The sequence below is a fragment of the Eptesicus fuscus genome, chromosome 2, assembly GCF_027574615.1.
Source record: "Eptesicus fuscus isolate TK198812 chromosome 2, DD_ASM_mEF_20220401, whole genome shotgun sequence".
Classification (NCBI taxonomy): Eukaryota; Metazoa; Chordata; class Mammalia; order Chiroptera; family Vespertilionidae; genus Eptesicus; species Eptesicus fuscus.
In genome coordinates, this window is record NC_072474.1 from 88197275 (window position 1) to 88222752 (window position 25478).

At 40.9% G+C, this 25478-nt stretch overlaps 1 protein-coding gene across 2 annotated transcripts in view; it reads right to left on the minus strand.

Annotated features, from left to right (window-relative positions):
* GABRB1 (gamma-aminobutyric acid type A receptor subunit beta1) overlaps window positions 1-25478 on the minus strand; it is a 368333-nt gene that overhangs the window by 15647 nt on the left and 327208 nt on the right. For both annotated transcript variants that reach the window (XM_008140278.3, XM_054723776.1), the window contains exons 6-7: window positions 527-664; window positions 277-429 (exon numbers count right to left, since the gene is read on the minus strand). In XM_008140278.3, coding sequence (XP_008138500.1) covers window positions 277-429; window positions 527-664 — 291 coding nt within the window. The remainder of the gene's footprint in view (window positions 1-276; window positions 430-526; window positions 665-25478) is intronic.

The window sequence follows — 25478 nt, forward strand, 5'->3', positions numbered from 1 at the left end:
AAGAATTTAAAAAATACTCTAAGAAACACATAGTATTGAACATACTCCAGGATCCTTTTTTAAGAGCAGCATTTTTAGCAAAATGCTGAAAAGGTATGGCATTGTAAAACATTCACTCTGTAAGAGTTTATACTCAGGTGCTTTATCATCAAGGACTCATGTTAATTGCATTCTTTGGATTGCTATGAGAGAAGACCCTTGCCTATAATTCCAAACACTGGTTATTTGTTTAAAGCTAAATCCCACCAGCTCTCTGTGGTGCTGGCAATGCATTACCTAGTGCGACTCTGGCTGCAGAAGCATCATAGTTGATCCAAAAAGACACCCAGGACAGAATTGTAATCAGTGTGGAAGGCATGTAGGTCTGCAAAATGAAGTAACCGATGTTTCTCTTTAGACGGAAACTTAGTGATAGTCGTGGATATGACCCTGAGTTGAAAAAGAAAAAGAATCAGATCGTCACTTGGTTGAAAGCATCTTCTCTCTTTGACAGTGCCCCAGTTCATTCTGGAGGAAACATCCTCACCAGTTGTGAACTCCACCTTCTTGGACACCATCTTGTAGTCGACAATTGAAAACTGAGGAAGCTCAATTTTATTTACTCCGGTTACTGCTCCCTCTCCTCCATTCCAGTAAAACTCAATGTCATCAGTGGTATAGCCATCTGAAACCAAGAATATAGCATAGTTAACAGATTCCAGTGGGTCTAGGAGTTCATTTTGAAGACTGGGAGCTGAAGACACAATTCCCAGCAAGCAATGATAAGATGACTGTGCTTTAAATTGGGATTCTAGGTAGAGTTGTAGTGAAATGCACATTTCCCCCAATTCTCATTATTCTACAGCTTAGGCTCATCACAGGGGGCTGAGTGCACTGTGGCTGAGATTCTAGTAGAGATGAGCCATGCCTACAATGCTGTTCTTTTTATAGAATCAAATGGACATTTGTGTGATTATGTGACTGTGTGATAATGGAAGCCCGGGTGGAAGAGGTGGGTCCGGTCAGAAAGGCATAGCCTTAGGAACCAGCAGCTGGGACCAGCCTGTGTTTCTATCCACTTAACTCAGATCTACTGAGTCTGCTTCCTGCCAAGGAAGAAGGAAATGAGCTTCAGGATCATTTGGACCTTTCTCTCTTCATAGCCATAAAAGCGCCTTTCTATCACAGAATCAGATCAGTTAAAAAATTCACAGTGTCCATGAGTTAGAAACAATCCAATTGGCCTGAAAGAAGAAGTGTCTCCCATGGACCTTTTTTGTTGGACGAAAAATGCCCCAGCATCATCCATTTAGGAAGTTGGCATGAGAAATAAGCTTTTTCAAAAAGATGGATGGAATCAACATAGAGTTTAGTTTTAAAAAATCCTTTAAGAAGCCAAGACAATATATCCAAAATTTCAAGTTGTCTTCTTGTCCGACTTGATCTGAGTGTGGATTTTTCACTAGCCTGTCTCATACCCTTTGCTCACCTGTATGTGGGCCTGGGTGGTCTTTCATTCAGGCAGGTTTTTGGCAGGCTCCTCACCTTGCACAAATGAATAGCTCTCCTATTCTGAGCTAGACAGAACGTGAGTTTTCTTTTAGTTGACAACATAGAATATTTGAATTATAAGTATTTGTTAGGGAGAAAGTTCTTAAACCCAGTAACTCTGTGGAGAGAAACATTATTTATAGATCAAAGCCTAAATACCAACCGTTGCCCTCATCTCAATTTGAGGCTGTATTTATTCACCTATAGGTTTTCATCTCATTATGCCTCTGTCATTAGCTTGATGATGATCCTGGTGACCTCTCTCTAGTAGGCAGCACACACACAGGGCTGATAGAACACAGCTTCTATATGCTTCCCAGGAGAGGCACCTGCTTGCTTACATCCCCTTCCCAAGCGCTCTAATGTGGGCTTTGCTGACTCTTCTATGCTGCCATGGACAACTCTGGACTCAACCTCTTGTCTTCCTAGACATCCATCAGGACTCCTGCTGAAGCACACACCACCACCGCCTTTAAACTGGCAAGGCAAATGACTGGAAATTATATTCTATATTCCAGTACACATATTTTGAGTGCCTACTATGTGTCAAGCACTATTCTAGGCACTAAGCATGTAGAGTGTCTAGGAATAGGCCTAGTTCTGCTTTCCAGGATCTTGGTCTAACAAGCAGTCTCAGCAAATTCTCGACCTGAGGGAATTAGAGATGGCTTTGCAGAGGGTTTGGCCAGATGGCTAGAGCAGACCTGCTGGCAGAGAGATTACTTATTACATAGAGTGAATAACATAAAGGAAGCTGATGTCAGTGTCAAACTGATTTACTTCATAAAGTTTATTCGGTAAGCAATTTAATTTTAGCAAGAAAATGGAAACTTGCAGGACAGAGTTGAATACATACCAACACTGTAACATCCTTAAAGATTTCCGAATGCAAAGGTAAAACTGAGCTGAGAAGAATAAAATGATTCGGTAGCCATGACGGAGTGTAGGAAGAAGTGTGGACAGATACCCAAGGCAACCAGTCACAGTCCTTCCTGCCCACAATTGCCTTTTATCAATTAGACAATGTGCTCGCCTTGAACAAAGCACGGAACCATGCTGAATTTTACTTGCCTTATCTGTCTTTCACCCACCAGGCTCTGAGCTCCTTGATCAGGGACTGGTTCTCATTCCTTTCTATACCTCAGTGTCTAGCATATGTACCAAGCTTCTAGCATATGGTGGTATCCAATAAAAGTATGTAGAATATTGCATTCTTGCTTCTCATCATTAAGATTCCCGGCTTTGTGCTACCAACCTTTACAACCAGGCACTAACCTATGTACATGTCTCTACTCATTCAACGAGTAGATATTTATTGAGTACCGACTAAGTGTCAGATGGTGGAAAAGACCTGGGAGTTTAAAATTGGCCTGGCTCTTGTCCTCTTGGAGCTTGCAAAGGGTATCTTAAATGTTATACATTTCATAAAATTCATTCTGTGGCAGATATCTGTCTGGACTGGCTTCCGTTAGCATGTTCTCATCTCCTTTAGGAAATATAAAAACTACAGATTCCCTTGCAACTAAGGTTGTGGATATGATTTAGGTTCCCTGGATCATATAGAGTTAAATGATGTCAGAGGTGGTGTTGGAGGCACTCATTTGTTGGTGCAACTCCTATAGAATAGGTAGTTCTGGACCCAGGAATTCTGGTTTTAGCTTTGGTGGTCCTCAAGTCAACACCGGCTTCCTGATTGTGCTGGAGCTATCAGTAGGCTAGTCTGCACTGTGGTCTGGGAGCCATTTCCAGTGGCCCAGCCTGGAGCCTCCTACTTTAGTTCTTTAACGTTGTAAGCACCACTTCTCTGTGTTAAATCTCTTTCTGCTTCAGCTAGCCAACTGGACTTCCTTTATCTGCAACAGAACTGCATTCTCTCTTCTAGGGAAGAATTATTTGCTCCAGGTTTGGGATTACCAGGGCTTTACATTAAAACCTCTGTTGTGGGTTGTGCCAGCTATTCGTTTGGTGTTTCTGAATCTCATATCTCGCTTTCTACACATTGCTCTGTACTGTTGGTCCTAGGCTCCCTGTCTCTCCAGCTGCATGTTAGGTGCTGTCCTTCAGAAGAACTGGCTGGAGATTAGAAGGTGGAGGGGAGGGGAGGCTCTTGGTTCTGGCTCTGGAAGTGGTGGTGCTGCAGTTGCTTGTGATTGCTGCCAGGGTGGTGAGGTGATTCCAGACTCTCACAGCTGAAGAAGGGGCAGCACCTCTTTTTGCAAGTTCATAGACATCTAGAACAGCATTTCTCATAGGAACACAGCAGATTCAGGCCTGTGGGCTCCAGGACAGGGCTATTAGCAGCTCATGCCCTTTGCACTCTTTTCTCCTCCTTCCTTTTGCTTTTCCAGCCTTTCCCATTTTGTAACCAATTCTCTCAATTAAATTCCCTTTTGAAAAACCTTGAGTGGTTTCTGCTTTCCTGATGAGATCCTGTTAATTATACAGTATATCGTATGATGCAAATATTTTATCTGTGTATATAACTGTGTTTACCTCTGCCTTTGTTATCTCCATTGTATATTTTTATTATACTACACTAGGTCTGGTGCACGAATTTGTGCACAGGTGGGGTCCCTCGGCTTGGCCAGTGATTGGGGCAATTGGGGCTGTGGGAGGTTGGCGGGAAGGGGGGAAGGCCGGGGGGGGGGGAGGGGCAGGGAGGGGCCTTGGGAGGTTCCAATTGGGGCCAATGGGGCAGGCCAGCTGGGAGGGAGGGACCGTGGGAGGTTGGCCAATCGAAGGAGGTTGACTGTGGGAGCGCACTGATCACCAGGGGGCAGCTCCTGCATTGAGTGTCTGCCCCCTGGTGGTCAGTGCATATCATAGCAACCAGTCAACAGGTCATTTGGCCATTCAGTCATTTGGTCGCTTCAGCTTTTATATATATAGATGTTATATTACATTATAAACTTTTGAGAGCAAGGACATTCTTTTATTCATTTAAAAAAATTCCTGATGCCTAGAACAGATTTTGTCTATAGTAAGTACCCCATGCATATTTTTGAATCAATGAATTAGTGAATACTCTTTGCTGCTTAGAATTCTAACTATTGTCCCAAACCACTAACCTGATATAGGTAACTTATTTGGTAGAGTTCGTGAGCTACATTTATTCCTTGATGAAAATGATTCTGTTCACAGGGGGCCTATAGGTAGATCTGGGAACCAACAAAATAGAAAAAGCTGCTTGTTAATTTTAGGCTAACCGAGTAACCAAGTGATAAATTACAATCTCAAGCCAGTTTTTGAGTTATAGAATCCTAGGGGAGAAACATAAGTGATAATTATAGTTGAGAGTCCAGAGATGGCTTGCAGTTTGGAGGTGAGAGGGGTGGAGACTGGGTGGGCCGTAACAGCACTCCTCAATGTCTCCCACCTGTGAAGAGTGACACAACACCTCAAGGTCATGGACAATCAAAAAGCTGGGATATGACTATCAATCAATGCAAATTTTATTATTATTTTTAAAATATATTTTCTTGATTTTTTACAGAGAGGAAGGGAGAGCGAGAGAGAGCCAGAAAGATCCATGAGAGAGAAATATCAATCAGCTGCCTCCTGCACACCCCCTACTGGGGACGTGCCCGCAACCAAGGTACATGCCCTTGAGTCCGCAGGCCGACGCTCTATCCACTGAGCCAAACTGGCTAGGGCTCAATCAATGCAGATTTTAATAGTATTCAGCAGTTTATATGGTCAGTGGTCTGGGTCTAGATTTCCAGGCTCACTTGCACTTTGTTTAACTAAAACCCGTTAGGCTTAGTGTTCAAGGCACTGAGATAATTATGGATGATATGGGGGGGAAAAAGAATGCTCACTCCATTTCAGTAGAAGTTTGAGTTCTCCTGGGAGCAATAATGGCAGCTAGATTCAAAGGAAAGAATAAAGGCCTACAAATACACTATTATTCAAAGGTTACACAAGAACATTTGCTACAGAAAGAGAGAACATCAATTTACTCACACCTAAACAACCTATTTACCAAAGGTTTTCCTTTATGAACCAGTGGCTTCACACAGTGTCTCAAAGCTCAAACACTTGGATACCAAGGATGTTGTTTCCTAGCAACAATAACTACATAGAAGCTCTCAAATTTTCCTCTCAGCCCCCGGGGACTTCTTAGTGATGCAGAAAGTACAGATAAAATTAAGTTGATGTCAGTGGATAAAGATGCATGGAGCTAGGACAAATGCAGAAGTGTCTGGATGTTATTGTTCTTCTTTGCTATTTGAATTATTCTATTTAGAATGCATTTTCTAATCTGGAAATAAAAATTGCTCCCTGCTGTGCTTAATAGAGCTGGGAGGATGGTCTAAAATTGTACTTAACTGAGTTTTAGATAATGTAGAAATTTAAGCTTTTAATTCATGACTGAGCCTAAGTAAAATGTATTTCCCTTTGTGGAGCAGCCAGAGCCTCATCTTTGGTTTCATGGTGTGGGGCTTGATTGGCTTAGGCCAATAATCCAAATATCTTCTCTATGGCATTTTGCTATGGTGACTGGCTCATGGTTTGGCAGTAGACAAGCCTAAGACAGTTAGTTCATAGCAATGCTCTAGCCAAATTACTTGCTTAAAAATAGACATATGACCCAAGTTGGTCCAGTCCTAGGGAAACCCAGGACTTTTGTTCAAATGTTGGAAGGCAGAGATTTCCCCCTTTCTTTTAGCTGTTGGAAAACATGAAATGTTGGAAGGCAGAGATTTCCCCCTTTCTTTTAGCTGTTGGAAAACATGAAATGCTGAGTGGAGAGTGGCTGAGCTAGTTACAGGAGCCAACATGTTCCCTTCCTGCTTTCATAGTCATTACTAGCATCTAATTGAAGTAAAACTTGTGATGAACATTTTCTGTTGTTTTTTTTTTAATGAATTTATTGGGGTGATATTGGTTAATAAAATTATATAGGTTTTAGGTGTACAATTCAATAATACATCGTCTGTATATTGCATTGTTGCATTGTGTGTTCCTACCCCAAGTCAAGTCAACTTCTGTGATCAGCATTTCAACTATGGTTAGAAAATGACCCATTGAAATAACCGTAGTTGTCTGCCACTCCCCATTTCCTTCTGCTCCTCACACATGAGGGCAGAAATATTAGAAATTTCTCAGTATCTCTGCTCTGTATATGTGTAGATCCTTTCCATGCCAAGATGATTAGATATTTGTAATTGTGTATCTAGGTAGAGGATAAGAAAGCCAATTGGATCAAAGAAAGCCAAGTGGCTCCCTGGCTGTTATAAAATTTATTCTAAAGGCTATTTGAGATTCCTTTCTCACCCATATCTGTATCTCCATATCCTAAGAAGCAGCAAGCAAACCATGGAAGCCAGGTTTTTAAAGTATTCTTACAGCATTGAAAACCCCTAAGTACAAATCTATTCAACAGTCCATAGACTGTTTGTCTTCTACCTGACCACCAACCTTCTGAGTGGTAAGTCATTCAGTTGTTAGAGATAGCCATCTCACTATTTTCTCAATCAACTCAATAGTTGATTAGAATTTTAGGTAATAATTAGACAGCATGACCTTATAATAAGTAAAAATTCATCTTCTTGGAGAGCATTCACCACCTGACGTTGATGTCAGTGGATGTCTACCCCCCTTTTGCTTTTCTGCCCCTTGAAGTATGAAGTCCTAAGCTGAGAAGTGGGCATGTCTACCTGTCTCTTCTTCCTCTGAGTTATCTGGCTCCTTTCCCTGTCTTGACTCACACCCGAGGTTATTCCTGCTCTGGTCATTGAGCCACTTCTGACTGGTTTAAGAATTAAACAGCAACAGACTTGGAATTACATCATGTCCTTCAGATTTAGAATCTTAGAGTCCAGACATGGTTCCTGGTTTCTTAAGCATCCTCTAAGGGGCCCCTTTATTTCCAGGCAGGCCTAGGACCTGATGCACCAGGAACTAAGTCAGATTCTCAGGTTTTTCCCATTCTAGTCAAGCCTTGGCATCCCCTATGTTTGATCAACATGTAAATTCTCAGAATGACTTTTCTAGAGTCTGCTTCTTATCTGTTTGCTTAACACTGTCTAGTCCATTAATCCTTGACCACCCCAGATTATCCTCGTTTAAAGTCTTTTGGCCCCCATGCACTTTTGCTTTTGGATAATAAACCTTTGCACAGTATAACAAACACATTAAAATGCATTCACAGTCATGTTAAATATTATTTACATGTCACTATAAAAGCATCAGATTGCAGCTGACTTGATATCACAATGTATATTAGTTTTAACATTGTAGTTTTCTTTATGTATTTTGGAGCCAACAATTTGTTTAAGACACTTGAGAAACCTCATAGCACGTAGACATTTTGCCTACAGTGCTTGATGGCAAAATGATTTGGCTGAGCCCCAGATACCAATAGGGCCCTAGTGCACTGCCTAAGATCTCCTTCCAAGCTTGCTTTATTTGGAATACATCCAGCTCCTCTTAAATTTCCCACTGGTGGGAATCCTACTGCCATCATCAGATCTCTTGACCGTGACTGTGGCCCATCTTGACTTCTCAATTAGCCAGCCACTTGAAATATCTCAAGATCAAATTGCCTTCTAGGTTGGACTGCATGTATTAGCTATCTCCTTGGGTTGTCCAGTGCCCTCTCTGAGCCTCTGTCTGATTCTATTCTGACCTTCTCTACCATTTCTCTGGCTTCATGCTGATACAATTTTTAAATGCTTTATGCCATGCCTGCTCCACTCATGATGTTCTTGGTGTGGGTGGCTAGCAAAGATCAGGACTTCTTTATTCTAGTCATCGGGTTTCTATTAAAGCAGCACAAGTTCAAATTAACTTTTTAACAGTCACATTATTTCTCCTTTGGATTCAAATATAGGATCTAATATAGCCCCCATTACATTTTATCTAATTCAATTTGAGTCGCTGTTCTAGCATGTTGAGTTTTTTTAATCCTTATTTGCTCATCCTCTTAGTTTCATGTTATCTCCAAATTTGACAAACATGCCTTTTATCATTACTTTATTGATTGAGACAAATGTGGAATGGCAGAGACAAAGACAGAGCGCTGTAACACTCGCTTGGCAATATCCCTGTAGGTTGATATCAAATGTCTGATCAGCATTTTGCAAGGTGGCACCATCGTTTATCTATTTAATATCTGTCTAATTGCTTTAGCCTCCAGTCTGTATCTCTGTATTTATCACATTTTCCTGAGTCACTGATTTTGCAATCCTATCAAGTAAGACAGTGAGATATGGCTTGACTTGTGTTTAGAGAAATTAAGCTGCCTCCATAGATTATTGATTACCCTTCTATGGGGTCCAGGGCTAGAATCTTGCCCAGACTTAATCTTATCAGCGTAAGTTTCTTAGAATATACCTTTCTTACCTTCTGGAGCAATGGGATGGTGTATTCCATTCTGTCAACATCAGTGACCATTTGGTATACTAATTTAAGTGTACAGGCTCATAATAATAACCTTTCCTTTACAATGTCCAACTTCCTTTACTAAATGCTAATGGAACTATATTGCATTAATTTGTGCAGTTGCAAATGTCTTAGGAAAATTATTGGTTACAGATAAGAAAGCATCAGTGTTTCTCTATGGCCCAAATCAGTGGTGGAGTCAAAGATAATCACATGTAGAAGTGCTAAAATCTTATTATTAAATGTTTGTCTTATATGGTGTATCCAATAAAATTTTCTCAAAACAAACTGCCACCAGCTATCTACATCTGACTTATCTTTTTTTAAAATATATTTTTATTTATTTCAGAGAGGAAAGGAGAGGGAAGGATAGATAGAAACATCAATGATGAGAAAGAATCATTGACCAGCTGCCTCCTGCATGCCCCCTACTGGGGATCGAGCCTGCAACCCCGGCATATGCCCTTAACTGGAATTGAACCCAGGACCCTTCAGTCCGAAGGCCGATGCTCTATCCACTGAGCCAAACCAGCTAGGGCCATCTGATTTATCTTAAAAGTCAAGGAGACAATAGTTTATGTCTCAGAAAAAAATCCTTATTAATTTATTTCCAATTTCTATTAACAATCCCAGAAGATTTTTCTGGGATATTTATAGTCAGATTTTCTTTTATAGTCTTGTAATCCTCTTACACTGTTTATAGATTTAATTACCATCTGAACTCCTTGCACCCTTCCTCCTTTAAAAACATAATTTGGGCAAAAGATGGAATAAACTGTGACTGTTAAATCTTGTTCCAAAGTTCTGCCAAGATTGGTTACAACATCCTCAAAAAGATGAACTTCACACTACTGCAACCAAATAAAACCTGTACTCATTACTAAGTTGAGTAAGAAATCTCTTCAAAAATTGAGGCAGCCTTTTGCTTAATATTGCTGTCATGGAGTGGGGAGGGCCTTGATTGTTCAACTCACCTAAAATGAGGTCTTGGAGTTATTGCGATTGAATGTCATCTCTGCCAGTTATTTCTGCATCAGATAAAAAGGAAGATCAAAACCCCTCTCCAGCCCTGGCCAGTATGGCTCAGTCATTAGGCAGGGGTGGGGAACCTTTCTATGCCAAAGACTATTTGGATATTTATAACATCATTTGTAGGCTATACAAAATTATCAACTTAAAAATTAGCCGGCTATATTTGGTCAAACATTTAATTAACTCATCCCTAATGCCTTGGTAGAGCCATACCAAATGATTCTGGGGACCAGACGTTCCTCACCACTGGATTAGAACGTAGGTCCATGCACCAAAGGGTCATGGGTTCGTTCTGGTCAAGGGCACATACCTGGGTTGTAGGTTTGATCCCCAGCCCCAGTTGGGGCATGTGTAAGAGGTAATAATCGACGTGTCTCTCTCACATAGATGTTTATCTCTCTCATTGATTTCTCTCTCTCTCTCTCTCCTTCACTTCCACTTTCTATAAAAATCAATGGAAAAAAGATTCTTGGATGAGGATTAGCAACAACAACAACAACAACACCCCTCTACATGCTGAAACAGTTGCTTGTTTGTGGGAAAAGGCCTTGAAACCTGTATTCTCTAAGCAGTGGAGTAACCATATTCACTTGAACATATAAAGAAAGAACTCATAAGCAGGGGATCTAATGTAGTGTGTCAAAATCAGAATATTGTGTAAGATTGTTTTAAAATCTGCTTTAAGATTGTATATTATTTAAGAACTAGTGGCCCGGTACATGAAATTCATGCACATTAAAAGGGAATTAATCATAGGAAATATTTTAATATTGCTATTTGCCCTTTCTCTATAATAGAAGTATCAGAGATGAAAGAAAATTAGTAAAATGTATATGACAATCTCCCTCCTGTCAGAGTCTGGGGCATGCCGTGGGACCCAGAGTCAAGTCCCCGCCCACCTGTGTGAGCCTCGAAATCGAATGAGACCCAGACCCAGCAGGCCCCACCGCCGTCAAGCCCCACACAGTGGGGGGAGGAGCAGCCTCAGGTCCCCCGTCAAGCCCTGCCAGGCAGGGGGCACGGACTCAGGTCCCCCGGCCCTGGTGTGAGGGTCTGAGGGTGTGATGACCATTTGCATATTAGCTCTTTATTATATAGGATAACTAATCTATTTGGCATCCTTAAAAATGTGCATGATTGCTTTGTTTAAAAGAATAAAAGACAAAGTCAGGCCTAATCTAGATAAAGGAGTCCAATTCTAATTTTGACAAGCACCTAATATGCCCCATGTAGCTTTATTTTCTAAAGTGTATACTTTGGAGGAGAAATAAGATCATGAACAAGTATAGTAGAAATCTATGCAATTATCCAGCTAATTCAAATGCAGTATTATTTTAACCTTACTACTCTGGCAATGTTATTGTTGGCCTGAAATCCTAGATTAGTAGTTTAGATGATAACATCAATTATATAGTTTAATTTAATGACAACTTTATATCTGAAATGTAAAAAAAAAATTATTCCTAACATCTTTATGATATTTTTATTTGAAATCCTATCAAGTAAGTAAATGAAGCCTTGTTTGAGTTATGTTTAGAGAAATCAAGATACCCCCATAGATTATTGATTTTCTTCCTGGGGGATCCACTCCTAAGTGGTTATTAAGTTTTATTTTATTTAAATTCTTCTTCTCCCCCTCCCTCACCATTTTTTTTGGTGGAGGGGAGGATCACTTTTCACTGAGAAATCCTGATGATAAGAAATGACGATTTGGCCTCTTACCCTTTGAGACAGCACGGAGGGACCTGGAGAGTATCATGCTAAGTGAAATAAGTCAGTCAGAGAAAGACAAGTATCAAATGATCTCACTCACATGTGGAATTTAATTAACAAAATAAACTGATGAATGGAGTGGATCCAAAGACATGGACATAATGGAACAGAGTGTGAGGGAAGGTGAGGGAGGGAGGGAAGGTGGGTGGGAGGCAATTAACTAAAGACATTGTATGCATATATGCATAACCCATGGACACATACAATAGGGTGGAGAGAGCTTGGGGTGGGAGGCTGAAGGGGGTCAATGGGGGAAAAGGGGGCACATATGTAATACTTTTCCAATAAGGATTTTTTTTTAAAAAATGATGATTTGTCAATAAAATACATTTTGAGGTAATACTCAAACCAGCCATAGTAAAATATTTACAGTGTGTTTTAAGGAAAAAAAATCCTAAAAATGTATGTGCATGTGTATGTTAACCAAGAATATATATGAAAATAGTTAATAGTGGTTATCTCCAAATATTAGAATTACAGGTATTTTTATTCCAAAAATTTCATGTGGTGAACATGTAATTCTTTTAAAAATAAAACCCAAATAAGTTACTTTTATGTTCTAAAATTACCCAAATATATTTTGGAACAGTAAACTCCAAATCTGTGGAAATTATTTAAATAACCTGTAGAGGGCAATCAAGATCTTTCAGATTCACAGGCAGAGACTCAAAATACTGTCTGAAAATGTATTTCTTTCAGTTGCAGGAGTTTTCGATTTTTTGTGACGATTTTAGCTTTCGATCACTGATTCTCACAAGGTTTTATTTTAAAATTAATTTATATTCAATAACACTAGAACAATTGTGATTAATATACCTTGTCACAAATTCAGATTTCCAGCTAGAAATATGTTTATATTTATATACATGCAACTCTAATTGATTACTAAAATAAGTATAAAAATTGCCTCTTTTGCTATATTTAATGCTAAAATTATAATCTTTTCACTAACATCTTGAAAAGGACAGTCTATGCCCTTTTAGCTAAACATATAAGTTAACAAATATCTATGTGCAGCAAGTGATAAGGAGTCACTCTTTATATCTCAGTTATGATTATGCAGCTGGTAATAATACAATACCCTAAATTATAAATTACCATTTTATCAGCTCTGAGTTTATTTTCAATTTTTACTAATTTATTTGCCTAGTTTCTGATTTCTTTTAGGTATATGTTTTTTAGTTTCAGATCCCTTATTCACTCACACTTAGGTGACATTTATTGAGACCCATTCAATTCAATTTATAATCCTGATTGATGCCTTCCACATTTGGAAGACATCATGTAGTCCCTGGAAGTATGCAGTCCCTGCCCTGTGTTTTCACAGATGCATTGCATACAACCTGCAATAATCACATAGTAGCAAGCTTTCATATTTAAAAAAGCTGTATTTTACTTTCCAACAAGATAGATTTTTCTGGCAATTCTCAGCCATCTTAAAATATCCCATATTTTTTAAATGGGGGATAAAGGAGACTTATGTAATACTTTAAACAATAAAGAATTTACATTTTAAAAATACCATATTTTTTGAGTTCCATTTAGGATCAGGTTGGATAACCTTAACAAAAATTAAGCCACGTACCTTTTCTTACTTGTTTTTTAATCCTCACCTGAGGATATTATTTTTTTAATTATTAATATTTTTTAAGAGAGAGAAAAAGAAGCATTGATGTGTGAGCGAGAAACATCAATTGGTTGTCTCCTATATACGCCCCTCTACCAGGGATCAAACAGCAACCTAGGTATGTAGCCTGACTGGGAATTGAACCAGCAACCTTTTAGTGTATGGGACAATGCTCCAACCAACTGAGCCACCTGGCCAGATCTGAAGCCATGTACTTTTGTGACTCACAAACTGTTATATGTTCTTGTATAATTTCTTGGCCTTTGAAATCCACGTGAATAGTGTAGTAGAGCCGACAGTTCACAGTTGTTTGTAGCTATAGCCTATCTGCACTCATTCCCAAGTGCTAGATTGGTGTCACAGAGGTTACCATGGTACGCTTGTTGGACACATTAATATCTGTTTTAAAAATTGCATTGTGTCTGGGCGTGATGGAAAAAACTATTCGATTATTACTGGTTTTGCTGGAATTGATTTTTCACTCCGTGTAATTTGGCTGTTACATTGATGAAACATGTGCCTTGCTGCCATTTTATTCATGTTGAAGGCTTTATTTCTGATGCCCATGAAATAGGAAGACAGGCAAATATAAATTTATCTTTGAAGCTGCCTCGTGTAGCAGTGTGGGAATAGCAGTTATGAAAGGGCAATTCTCCCTAGTTATTGTTCTACCTGAGGCCAGGGAAGAAAAACAATGATTATCATTTTCACTTTTCAGAGGGGGAAAATTAAAGCACAGACTTCCGTGACCTGATTGGAAAGCTGAATGCTTCGAAGTTTCCATCTGTGGAAATTGGGCTAATAATCTGCTACCTGACTCACAGGGAAGATAAAAAAGGGTCGTTTGGCATAGTTATAGCTACAGAGTGCTTCTCAGAAGCACTTTATCATGGAAATACTTAGAAGCGTGAAACAGGCATCACATGTTGCTTCAGGATGGATTTTTGCAGTGGTTCTCAATCAAGGGTGGTTCCCTCCACCCAGGGGCAGTCAGCAACATCTGGAGACATTTTGGGTCATTATAATTTGGGGATGGGTGCTGCTTAGTATCTAGTGGGTAGAGGCCACGGATGATCCTAAACCTCGCCAGTGGTCAGGACAGCATTCTATAAGAATTATCCAGCCCAATGAAACACCTGGGCTCATAGTTATAGAATGCTGTGGTTGGTAGAAGGGTTCATATTAAAACCATTTGTACGAGTGATGCAACCAGTGGTTCATAATAATACCTAGGTCTCATTCTAAGTAAATAGTCCTTTTGGGAAAGGCAGATACAAAATGTTCTGTAATCAAATGGTAAGTGGAATTTCTTCACTGATAATAATCTAAGGGCCTCATCTCCAACTCTGGCCTAGATAATATGATTGTGATCACACACTACTGGGGGTGGGAAGAGGAGAAAGGGTCCTTGAGGATCTAAATAATAAGCATGGCAGATTCTTGGTCCTTTGGTTTAAGAGATGCTAGTCTGAAAGTCAGATAGAAGGATGTCTACACATGCAAATTTTCTGATGAATTCCCTTCACCCTGAACTCCCATAACACATACACTAATTAAAGACACTTCCAGGAAGGAAAGAGGGGAAAGGTAAGTAGAGAGGAAGAGAGGAAGGAGTCAGATGTGAATTTGGGAAGCTCTGTGTCTGCCTCTGCCCCTTCAAGCTGGGTTCTGGGGTGGGGGTATGATGCTAGATAGCCTCCTAAAGTTTTGGATATGAGCAAAGCCTGGGCCTTATGCTGCAGGCAAGCAAGCTTGTAGAGAAGGCTTTCTATTCCACCATTTGGGCGATAGGCAGTATGGTCTGTTAAGGCTGCTGAGTGCGAGAGACTACTCTGTCTGAGCTTCTTGTGGGTTTATAATAGTGAGGGAGGATTTCAGAGGGTCTCTGGTTACAGACTTGCAGTGGAATAGAACCCGTGGTACTCTCAGAGATCTCAGGGTTACCTTATTAAGGGATGTAGCAGGCACATGACTAGTGCTAGAGAGTTGAGTGGGAACTGAGTCAGCACCATTGCAGTGAGACCTGATTTCACTTGGGGCTGAGTCCCAAACAGGATAACTTACCTCTGAGGTAACTTGCGGTAGGTCAGAGGCCCAGGACCCAACAGACTGAGCATGAGAGGTGGACACCCTCTCCTTAACCCCGCCCCCCGCTGGGGGAGAGTGTCACAACTGAAGTATGAATTGACTAAGGCACATCTCCTCTGTTCTCCTGGTAGCATTTACCCTGGTGCCCTCTGAGCTCACTGTCAATGCCAGTGGTAAAAGCAGGAAGATAAAAAACAATCCTGGTATTACTGCATTTATATATGAAGTGTCTGAGAAATTAATTGGTGAATTTGAGAGTATGTGGAAGTTATTAGATTGAGTCATATAGTCTAAAATTAAATTGTATCAAAGGACTTGTATGCATGCATATAGGCCTAACCAATGGACACAGACAACAGGGGGGTGAGGGCATGAGTGGGGGGATGGGGGGTAATGGGGGGATAAGGACACATATGTAATAACTTAATCAATAAAGAAATTAAAAAATAAAATTAAATTGCAGAAGATGAAGAATGCATTTTGACATACTTTAGTTTGTAGACTAAAATTCTTACTCATTTTAGCTGTATCTGTGAGAAAACAGTACAGAGATCACAAAGTCTATTCTTATTTACAATTTCCATATACTATCCAAGGGCCATATTAGAATTCTATCAAGAAGACATACAGTTAGAGTCCCATGAAACAACATATTTGGGGATTTAAGAGTAGATTGAACTACGTTATTCTCCCCCAAAGAATCTTTATTTTTCATCTTTCTCAATTATATAGCTGGGTGCTCAGTTTCCAGAAGTTCATGTTACTGAAACATAGATTTCAAAATAAAATAATATTGTCATCATTTTCAGGAACAATAGGTTTTGTCCACATACTACTGACCAAGAACCCTGGGAGTGAAGATAATGCTGGACACTTATCTAGACTGCTTTTGGAGCAGCCGTATCTGGTTATTAATTTTCATTTCAAAAGGAAGATTTGGCTAGGTTATTTTTCTAGCGCCCAGAGCAGTCAATGCTCCTAAGAATTCTTTGAGAAATTTCATATGAATATTTTTCTTTGAAACCCTACGGCTAAAAGGTATTGCTTGGCAGGCAGCTACTTGTTACATGCTTCATGTAATGGACCTTTTAATTCTGGGGCAAGTAATATGCATTATCACAAAGTTCCAAAGAAACAATATAAAATATATGTATAGAAAGCTAGAGAATCTCCAGAATAAACCCTGGGAATAAATATCAGTGACTAAATAAACACCTTATCTCAAAAGCATCCATGTCCTCTTGTGATCATAATTATAGCTGCCATTGATTCAGTGCCACTTCCGGGTCAGGTCTAGAGCTGGGCATTTTATACACCTTCAATCTTTGCAACAACCACTTTAGAAGAAATTGCTATCTCCAATATAATGACTAAGAAACCAGGTTTAGAAAGTTTAGATAACAGGATTCCAAACCTTTTGGTCTATTTCCAAAATCTTTCTTCCTCACCACACTGCTTAGTTTCATTCTAATTAAGCTGTATTACTAGCTCATACTTTTAGCTTCATACTGTAGAAAGAACTACTCTATACTCTATTAGGTTGAATCACATGAAAATGCTAGTATTTGAACTTTTTTTTGGACATAACATAGCAATTTCATAAGGTTAATTTCAATACAGTATTGGCTCAGCCCAGTCACGACTATAGATTTGTGCACTGTGGGAATCTGCAGACTGGTGGTTTTATTTTTTTTTCTTTCTTTCTTTTTTTTTTTTTTTTTGCTATCCACATCTCGGATTGCACTGTTAATCTTGAATAGAGTGAGGTAGTTGAAAAGCAATGAATAAGTCATTTTGAATCCATCACCCCAGGAGAAAAGATGTCAAGGTAATTCTGTATGATCAAGAGAAACAGGCATGGATCCAAAGCCTGGATTTGGGTCTCAGTTCTGCCTCCTACTGCTTGTGACCTTGTGCAAGTTGTAGCCGCCCTGAAGTCTCACCAGCCTCCTCTGTGAAATGAGGCTAATCATAACTACCTCACAGAATTGTGAGGATTAAATAATTTAATTTAAAAATTTATTGCATGCTCACTATACCCAGGACTTGTGACGAGCTTTTGGTATAAACAGATCAATTAAATCTTTCTCCTGTCTTTATCTCCAAAGAGTGCATTGTCCTAAGAGAGATATGAGGAAGAAATGAACACAATATGATGTTATAAGTGCTAAATTAAAGGAATGTACAAAATGTTACAGGAACAAACAGCAAAGAGGAAATGTAACACTCATCCACTAAATCAAAATCTCAAGAGAAGAAAACCCAGGCATCTTGTTTGCAGCTAGTAAGTCCTTCCTTAATATCGGTTAAATGAACGAGTGATTCCTCGGGTTGAGGAATAAAACTTCACTTTCTTTGCCTCTTCCATTTTCTCATTGCCCTCTCATGAACCTTTTCTGCAATAGCTTCTTCTTTCTTTCTTTCTTTTTTTTTTTGCAATTGAACAAACAAGAAAAACATATACCCAGTGTGATTTTAAACAGGCAAGACTAGGAAATATTTCAAATACCCAGCAAAGGAAACAATTAAATAATCGACAGAGTAAAAAGGCAACCAATGGGATGGGAGAAAATATCTGCAAACCATATATCTAATGAGGGGTTAATCTCCAAAAGATACAAGAAATTCATGCAATTCTATAGCAAAAAGCCAAATAACCCAATTAAAATATGAGCAAAGGACCTGAATACACATTTTCCCAAAGAAGACATACGAAATGGCCAACAAGTATATGAAAAGGTGCACGACATCATTAATAATTGGAATTGCAATTCAAAACCACAATGAGCTATTACCTACTACCTGTTAGAATGACTGTTATCAAAAAATTGAAAGATATGTGTTGGTGAGAATGTGGAAAAAAAGAAACCCTTGTGCACTGTTGGTGTGAATGTATATAAATACAACCATTACGAAGATTCTTCAAAAACTTAAAAAAGAGAAATACCTTATGATCCAGCAATCTCACTTCTGGGCACAAATGCAAAGGAAATGAAATCATGATCTTACAGAGATATTAGCAATCCCATGTTCATTGCAGCATTATTCACAACTAGTGGCCCAGTGCACAAAATTTGTGCGGGGGGGGGGTGGGGAGTGTTCCTCAGCCCAGCCTGCACCCTCTCCAATCTGGGAGCCCTTGAAGGATGTCCTACTGCCCGTTTACAGGGATTGGGCCTAAACCAGCAGTCAGACATCCCTCTTGCAATCCGGGACTGCTGGCTCCTAACCGCTCACCTGCCTGCCTGCCTGATTGCCCCTAACCACTCTGCCTGCCGTCCTGCTTGCCCCCAACTTCCCTGCCCCTGCTGCCGGCCTGCTCGTCCCCAAATGCCCCCCCCTGCCAGCCTGATCACCCCCAGTTGCCCCCTGTGCCAGTGTGCTCGCCCCCAACTGCCCCCCCTGATGGCCTGCTCACTCCTACTTTCCCTCCCCACTGGCCTGCTCACCCCCAAATTCCCCCCTGCTGGTCTGCTTACCTCCAATGGCCCCGCCCCCCCATCAGCCTGATCACCCACAACTGCCATCCCATCCTGGCCTGATCACCCACAACTGCCCTCCTCTCTTGGCCTCTAATTACCTCTATCTCAGCCCTGCCGCCATGGCTTTGTGTAGAAGAACGTCCGGAAGGTCTCCTGGAAGGTCTCCCAGTCTAATTAGCATATTACCCTTTTATTAATATAGATAGAGGCCTGGTGCATGGGTGGGGGCCGGCTGGTTTGCCCTGAAGGGTGTCCCGGATCAGGGTGGGGGTCCTGCTGGGGTGCCTGGCCAGCCTGGGTGAGGGGCTGATGGCTGTTTGCAGGCTGGCCACGGCCCCCGGCAACCCAAGCTCCCAGCCCCTCGTTTTTTGCTTTTTTTTTTTTTTTCAGCGCTTCCTTTAGCGGAGGCCAGGGCCGGCTAGAAGCAGGTATCTGGGATTTATTTATCTTCTATAATTGAAACTTTGTAGCCTTGAGCGGAGGCCAGGGCCAGCCAGGGAGGCAGGAAACTTGGCTTCCTCCATCACCGGGGGCAACGCAAGCCTCCTGCTCACTCCAGCTCTGTGGCCACCGCCAGCTTGGTTGGATTAATTTGCATACTCGTTCCTGATTGGCTGGTGGGCGTGGCTTGTGGGCATAGTAGAGGTACAGTCAATTTGCATGTTTCTCTTTTATTAAATAGGATATGCAAGATATGGAAACAACCGAAATGTCCATGGTTGAATGCATAAAGAAAATGTAGTACACATACAATGGAATACTATTCAGCTTTTAAAAAGAAAGGAATTTGCCATTTGTAATAACATGGATGAACCTGGAGGGCATTGTGCTAAATGAAACAAGTCAGAGATAAAAAGAAAAATACTGCATGATCTTATGTATCTACGAAATTAATGAATTCCTAACTGCCAAGTCAACTGGGCCCTTTCTAGCACCTGACTTATTAGTGTGTTTGTTGTTGCTGATTATGTTTTCTCAGAAAATCTGACATCTTTTTTTTTTTTTAATGACATTTCTGGGTACTCTCCTGTCCTCTTTTTTGGGTTTTTTGCTCAACTCAAAAATCTGATGTTCCTTAGGGAACATCCTATTCTTCTTGGATAGTACTTCCACTATTGGTTTTAGGTATTGATGATGACTCCTAAATCTTATTCTCAGGATTTCATTCTCTTTTAAGAGAGAGACTTTACATTTCCAACCATCTACCTGTCATCCTGAAATGAAAATTCTTCTGGCACGTAGTTCAAAATGCTCAAAATGGGAGTCATCCTCTCATCTTCCTAACACTTTGTCCCTCTTCTGGGACTATCATGCTCCCAGTACAGGGTACTACCATTCCCATAGTTGCTGGTGGAAAACATCCTTGATGCTTTCTTCTTCTTCACTTATGATAATGTTATTACCAATATCTGATTTTCCTCCCATTCCCAGGCACACGGAAGGTCACATTTCCAAGACCCCTTGTAATTATAGCCAGGGGGTCTAATTCTGATCAGTGTGCTATAATCAAAAGTAGCAGGTGTTATTTCAGATCAAATCTACTCTCTAAATCTCCATGCTCTTTTCAATTTTTTAATGACCCAAGAAACTCTCTTTTTTTTTTTTAGATAGTGCTGACAGAATCTTCACCATCTGGGTGATTCTGTGGAGCAGGATCCCCCATCCCACCACCTCCAATTAACATATGATAGACATTTAGTATAAACAGGGTAGAAACCTTTGCTGTGGTAAACCATTGAGATTTTGGTGTATGTTTGATGTGTGTTTCTGACCACTACATGACTTAGCTCTCCCGCTGATATACTAGTATTTACCTCATCTATTATGTAGAAGCTCCTTTCAAATTTTTCTTTTCCCCATATCTATTATCTTATTTCTATTCAGGCTTGCTTTTCTGGATTACTTCCACAGCCTCCTGGCTGAGTTCATTAAATACTCAAAATTTTATCCTCTCAAATTTATCTTCTACATATCTACCAGAGTGTTTAATTTAAAATACAACTATAATAATGTCACTCCCAGCTTGAATCTTTTAATGATACCTCATTACTTATAACAGTAATTTTTAAAATTCATTCCCTGGAACAGTTAATTGGTGTTCTGGAAAAAAACAAAACCCTAAAAGACTAATGTCCCCAGATTCAAAAAGGTTGAACCAATAATGCACAGAGTCTTGGAGGTTTATAAATGCACATCATTAGAATATTATAATATCATGTGGTAAAAAAATTAGTAGAATTTGTTTTAAATTGTCTTTCCCTGATTACTGGACCCTTAACCATTTTTAGAAGAATGGCTTTTAGTATCAGAATATCAGCATATTGTCTAAATTCTTTCCTTGTCCCCATGGCCCTTTATGATCTCCCTCGGTCTGTCTCTCCAGCTTCTACTCCTACTACCTTCTACTTCACAGTTTATGCTTCAACAACATTAAATGCCTAAAGATCTTGAGTACATGGTGCATGGAAGAAATTTGCTTTCAGCAATGTTTATTTCAACTGGAATGCCATGACTTCAAACCCATGCTAATCACTCATATAACTTATGGTCAGTCTTTTAGACCAAGTTCAGATAATGTTTGCTGCAAGAGGCTGTGGTGTAAGACCTAAAATTAAGGCTCAATATTATGGGCTGCCCTGATGTCTGGTGAAATCAGGAGGGCCTTGATTTGTTCTTGTGGATAACGGCCTATAGACTAATAACCTTCCTTATCATAGGGACCAGGCACAGGTTCTGCTTATCCCTAAATAATGGGTTCCAATTCCCTGCCAGCCTTGTTTGAATAATCAAAGAAGCTAATCATATCCACACCTCCTCCCTGTGGAAACCAGGGTGCACCTCACTCTCTTGATGCCACAAAGCCTACCTCTCAGGCCCTGATTGTTCACTGTGTGCATGAGTGCAACCTTACATGACCTTGCATGGACACCTGTATGATTAATAAACTGCTGTTGATGTCTTCCATCTGCAGTCAGGTATCGCATGTTCAGCCACTCTAGGGCAGGAATACTTCTCTTGCTAACAGAATGAACAGGCAATTAAATTGGAGATTTTCATAGACATCTTGCCTCACAGTTCCCTTAATTCAACCTGACCTAATGGGCACTTTGTATGTACTTTTCCTTGCACTTGCCACATTTTATTGTAACTATGTCTTTATGTGTCTGTCTCTGTATTAGATTGTGGACTCCTTGATGTCTGACACCAAGCCTCACCTACCCAGTATCTTAAACATTGTTTTCACAATGCTGTTTGTGAATCTAATGGAAATATTAAATAATGTGTCTTAAGGAGCATGTTTGTCAGTCATAGCTCAAGGCTCCACAAGGTTGATATGATCCTTATTGTAGAGGATCTTGATCTTTTATTGAGCAATTTGTCTTAAAACCACACATGTTAAGAGGCAGGGTTGGATCTTGAACGTAGGTGTGTCTCTTAAGACTGTGGTCTTTGTATGTAGAGCGATGTGCCCAATGACTTGGTGATGTGGGGGTAAAACTCATGGAAATGTGACTTTCATTTTGCCCCCCAATTGGTGATGGAATCCAAAACTGGGCAAAAAAAAAAAAAAAGGTACAAAGGACCTCACATTCTGAAGATAAGCACAAAAAGGTGAGACTACATGTCCTTTCCCGGGTGTACTGAGGCAGCAGACACTGCCATGTCAGTCACCATTCCCACACCTGCCTAAATAAAAAGAATGGAAGAAGAGAGAAAAGAGGGTATGGAGACAGGGAAAGTAAAGGACACACGGATCGCTTGAGATAATTCTCAGGGTGTGAGCCGTCAGCTAGTGGAGAAGGTTACGGCTTTCTCTTCACCTCTTCAGGGGAAGGGTAAAGCACTTAAAAACTTGCAGGAAAAAACACTTTGCACCTCCTTCCTGCAGGGACTGTTTACTTGGGTACAGACTTGTTGATATGCCCCCTTGCCTGCAGGAAAAGGGTGCAAGACCAGGTAGAGAGGAAGAGGGAAGACAGGGCAGCAGCCCGTCCTCCACTGTTTAGCAAGGTCAAGTTTCCAGGGGCTCAAGTGGACCCTCTAAGAGGGCTGCCTGTAGGGCAAGTGGACGAGCAGAAGGAGAGGTTTGGAGATTCTCAGGGCCAGGATGTGTGTGTGTGTGTGTGTGTGTGTGTGTGTGTGTGTGTGTGTGTGTAGGAGGTGTTGGTGGGAGGGTGTTAATTGGTGGTGGTAGCTGTTTTCCTTCATATCAGGGAACTGTGTAATGAGGAAGCCCCCATCTCCCCAGAACTTATACCCAAAGAGAGAGGCAGTCTTTGGATGCCAGCCATGCAGAGGGCATGCTTGGTCAGCCTGGGTAAGCTGGAGAAGCACTGCCATCTGGCACAGGTTGCCGTCACTCGGCCATGAAGCACAGACCATTTTTTTTTCTTTATGCACATTCCTCCTTCCAATATCTAGTCCCAGAGAGGAAGGCAGAGTGACAGCGCAGACCCCGCCCCTTTCCCCCCATCTAGGATTATGTGAGCTACAGGGTGGGAATGGGAGAGTTAGTGGGAAGCAATTGGAATTTTATTTTATTTTACTACATGAATAAAAGAAGCTTTATATAACAAAGACAGAGACAGAGAATGGGATTGGAATTTTAAACAGGACCGAGTTTTGTTGCTAAATAACGGAACGTGGACAGAGAGTTATGGAAGCAGCTTGAGGCAAAGAGGTAGAAAGGGGAGAATCATTAGCACATTGAGGGCCAGGATCAGAGGAGAAAACACAAACTTCTGTTTGAATCCAACAAGTTCTGGCTGTTTAGTTAACCAGCCACCCGAAGAGACTGTTAAAGTGACAGCCTCCTTGCTTCACACCAGTGGGATATGGGAAAACGTTTTCTATACTTCTCAGGGGAATGCCTGAAAACTCGTTCCTGCCCACTGTAACGATCCACTTATGAGCAGCTTGGTGGTGTCCCTGATTAAAGGCGACTACTTGCAGCTTCTGGGAGACCCTGGGAAGACCAGCAGCTGAGCACTGCTGTCCGTCTCTAACGTTCCAGGTGTTAGCCCACCTTGGAGCACAGGAAACACCTGCAGGGCATGTGGGGTACACAGCCACTCCCCAGAACTCTAGAAGTCACAAAAATGGTGATGTTTCTTTCATTATCATCCTTAATTTTAGCTTTACTGGACCATTATTCTGAGCATCGCCTAAAGTCTCCCACAATATATCCTTAAACTGAAGGCGAGTTAGTGAGATACAAAAGATTTGCTTACCAAATCCTAAACGGCCACTACAAACCTTGAGGACAACAATAAAATGATGTCCACACATTTGAAGAGTCCGACTCTTCACTGTAATGAATGGGAAAACTGAAGCTTGGAAGGGCTATGATTTGCTCAGGATCTCACAGCTGGTTAAATGGCAGAACAAGATCTTTTTTTATTTTTATGATACACAAAAGCAGGTTTAGGAGAGTTACTTGGAGAACTAAAGAGAAGCATAGCTATGATATTGCCTATATTTAAGTTTGATTTTGCTCTCTATTTCTTTTAGTGTGGGTTCAGAGTAAAAAACAAAGGAAAGCAAGGACTGCAAAGATAAAATCACAAAATAACTACCCTTTGTTGCATGTTCATGGTCAGTCATTATTCTTGAAGTTATAAAAGACTAGCATTCCCGTTGCAGGAAAAATCCTGCAATAGGATTTCCTGCTGCACTCTACCCCGCCTTCGCTCCTCCCTTGTCGCCCGCCCCGCCTTCTCCGCCAGCTCGCCTGCTTTTCCCTTCGCCCCCGGCCCCGCCTCCGTTCCTCCCTTCTCCTCCCCCTGGCTTGCTTGCTTCTTTGAAGCTTTACTCCCTTCTGCAGCTCTGGGCTTCTTTCGACGCTGTCTTGATATGCAAATTAGCCACCATCTTTGTTGGTGTAATTTGCATACTTGTCCTGATTGGCTGGTGGGCGTGGCTTGGCTGGTGGGCGTGGGTTGCTGTAGCAAAGGTGCGGTCAATTTGCATATTTGTCTATTAGATAGGATAAGCCCTTTTCTACTGTTACGTTATGCAATGCTGATGTCTTCACTTGTGAGTGAGGGTGATTATGTTTTGATGACACTAATCATCCACACAGGTGTGGGAGGGTGCGAGGTTATGCTGAAAGAGGATCTGGGTGGGTAAAGTATATCAGGACTAGAAGGGAATTTGGAAAGTGACTCTCTTACTTTGCCAAGTGGAAACAAAGGCCCAGAGAGAGTAAGACTTGGTTGAGCTCACACTATTAAGATGAACAACTACCCACCTCTGAGCTGCTAAACAGGAGAGAAACAAGGGTCTGTCTGAGCCAGGGAATTGTGGGGTTTATTTGTTCTTTCAACATAGTCTGTGTCCTACCTACATGGCAACATGACAAGATGACCCGTGAGGAGATGAAGGCTGAAGACAGGATGGGAACTACAAATTACTGCCCAGCAGCATAGCAAAGGGGTTCACTGGACAGAAGAGCCCAGGAAAGGTTTCTGGGAAAGCATAACATCTACCTGATTAGACTTTCCCTGCATGCATTGCATGTGGTCAGGTAGAAGGTCCATTATCAAGACTTTCCTTTCAGT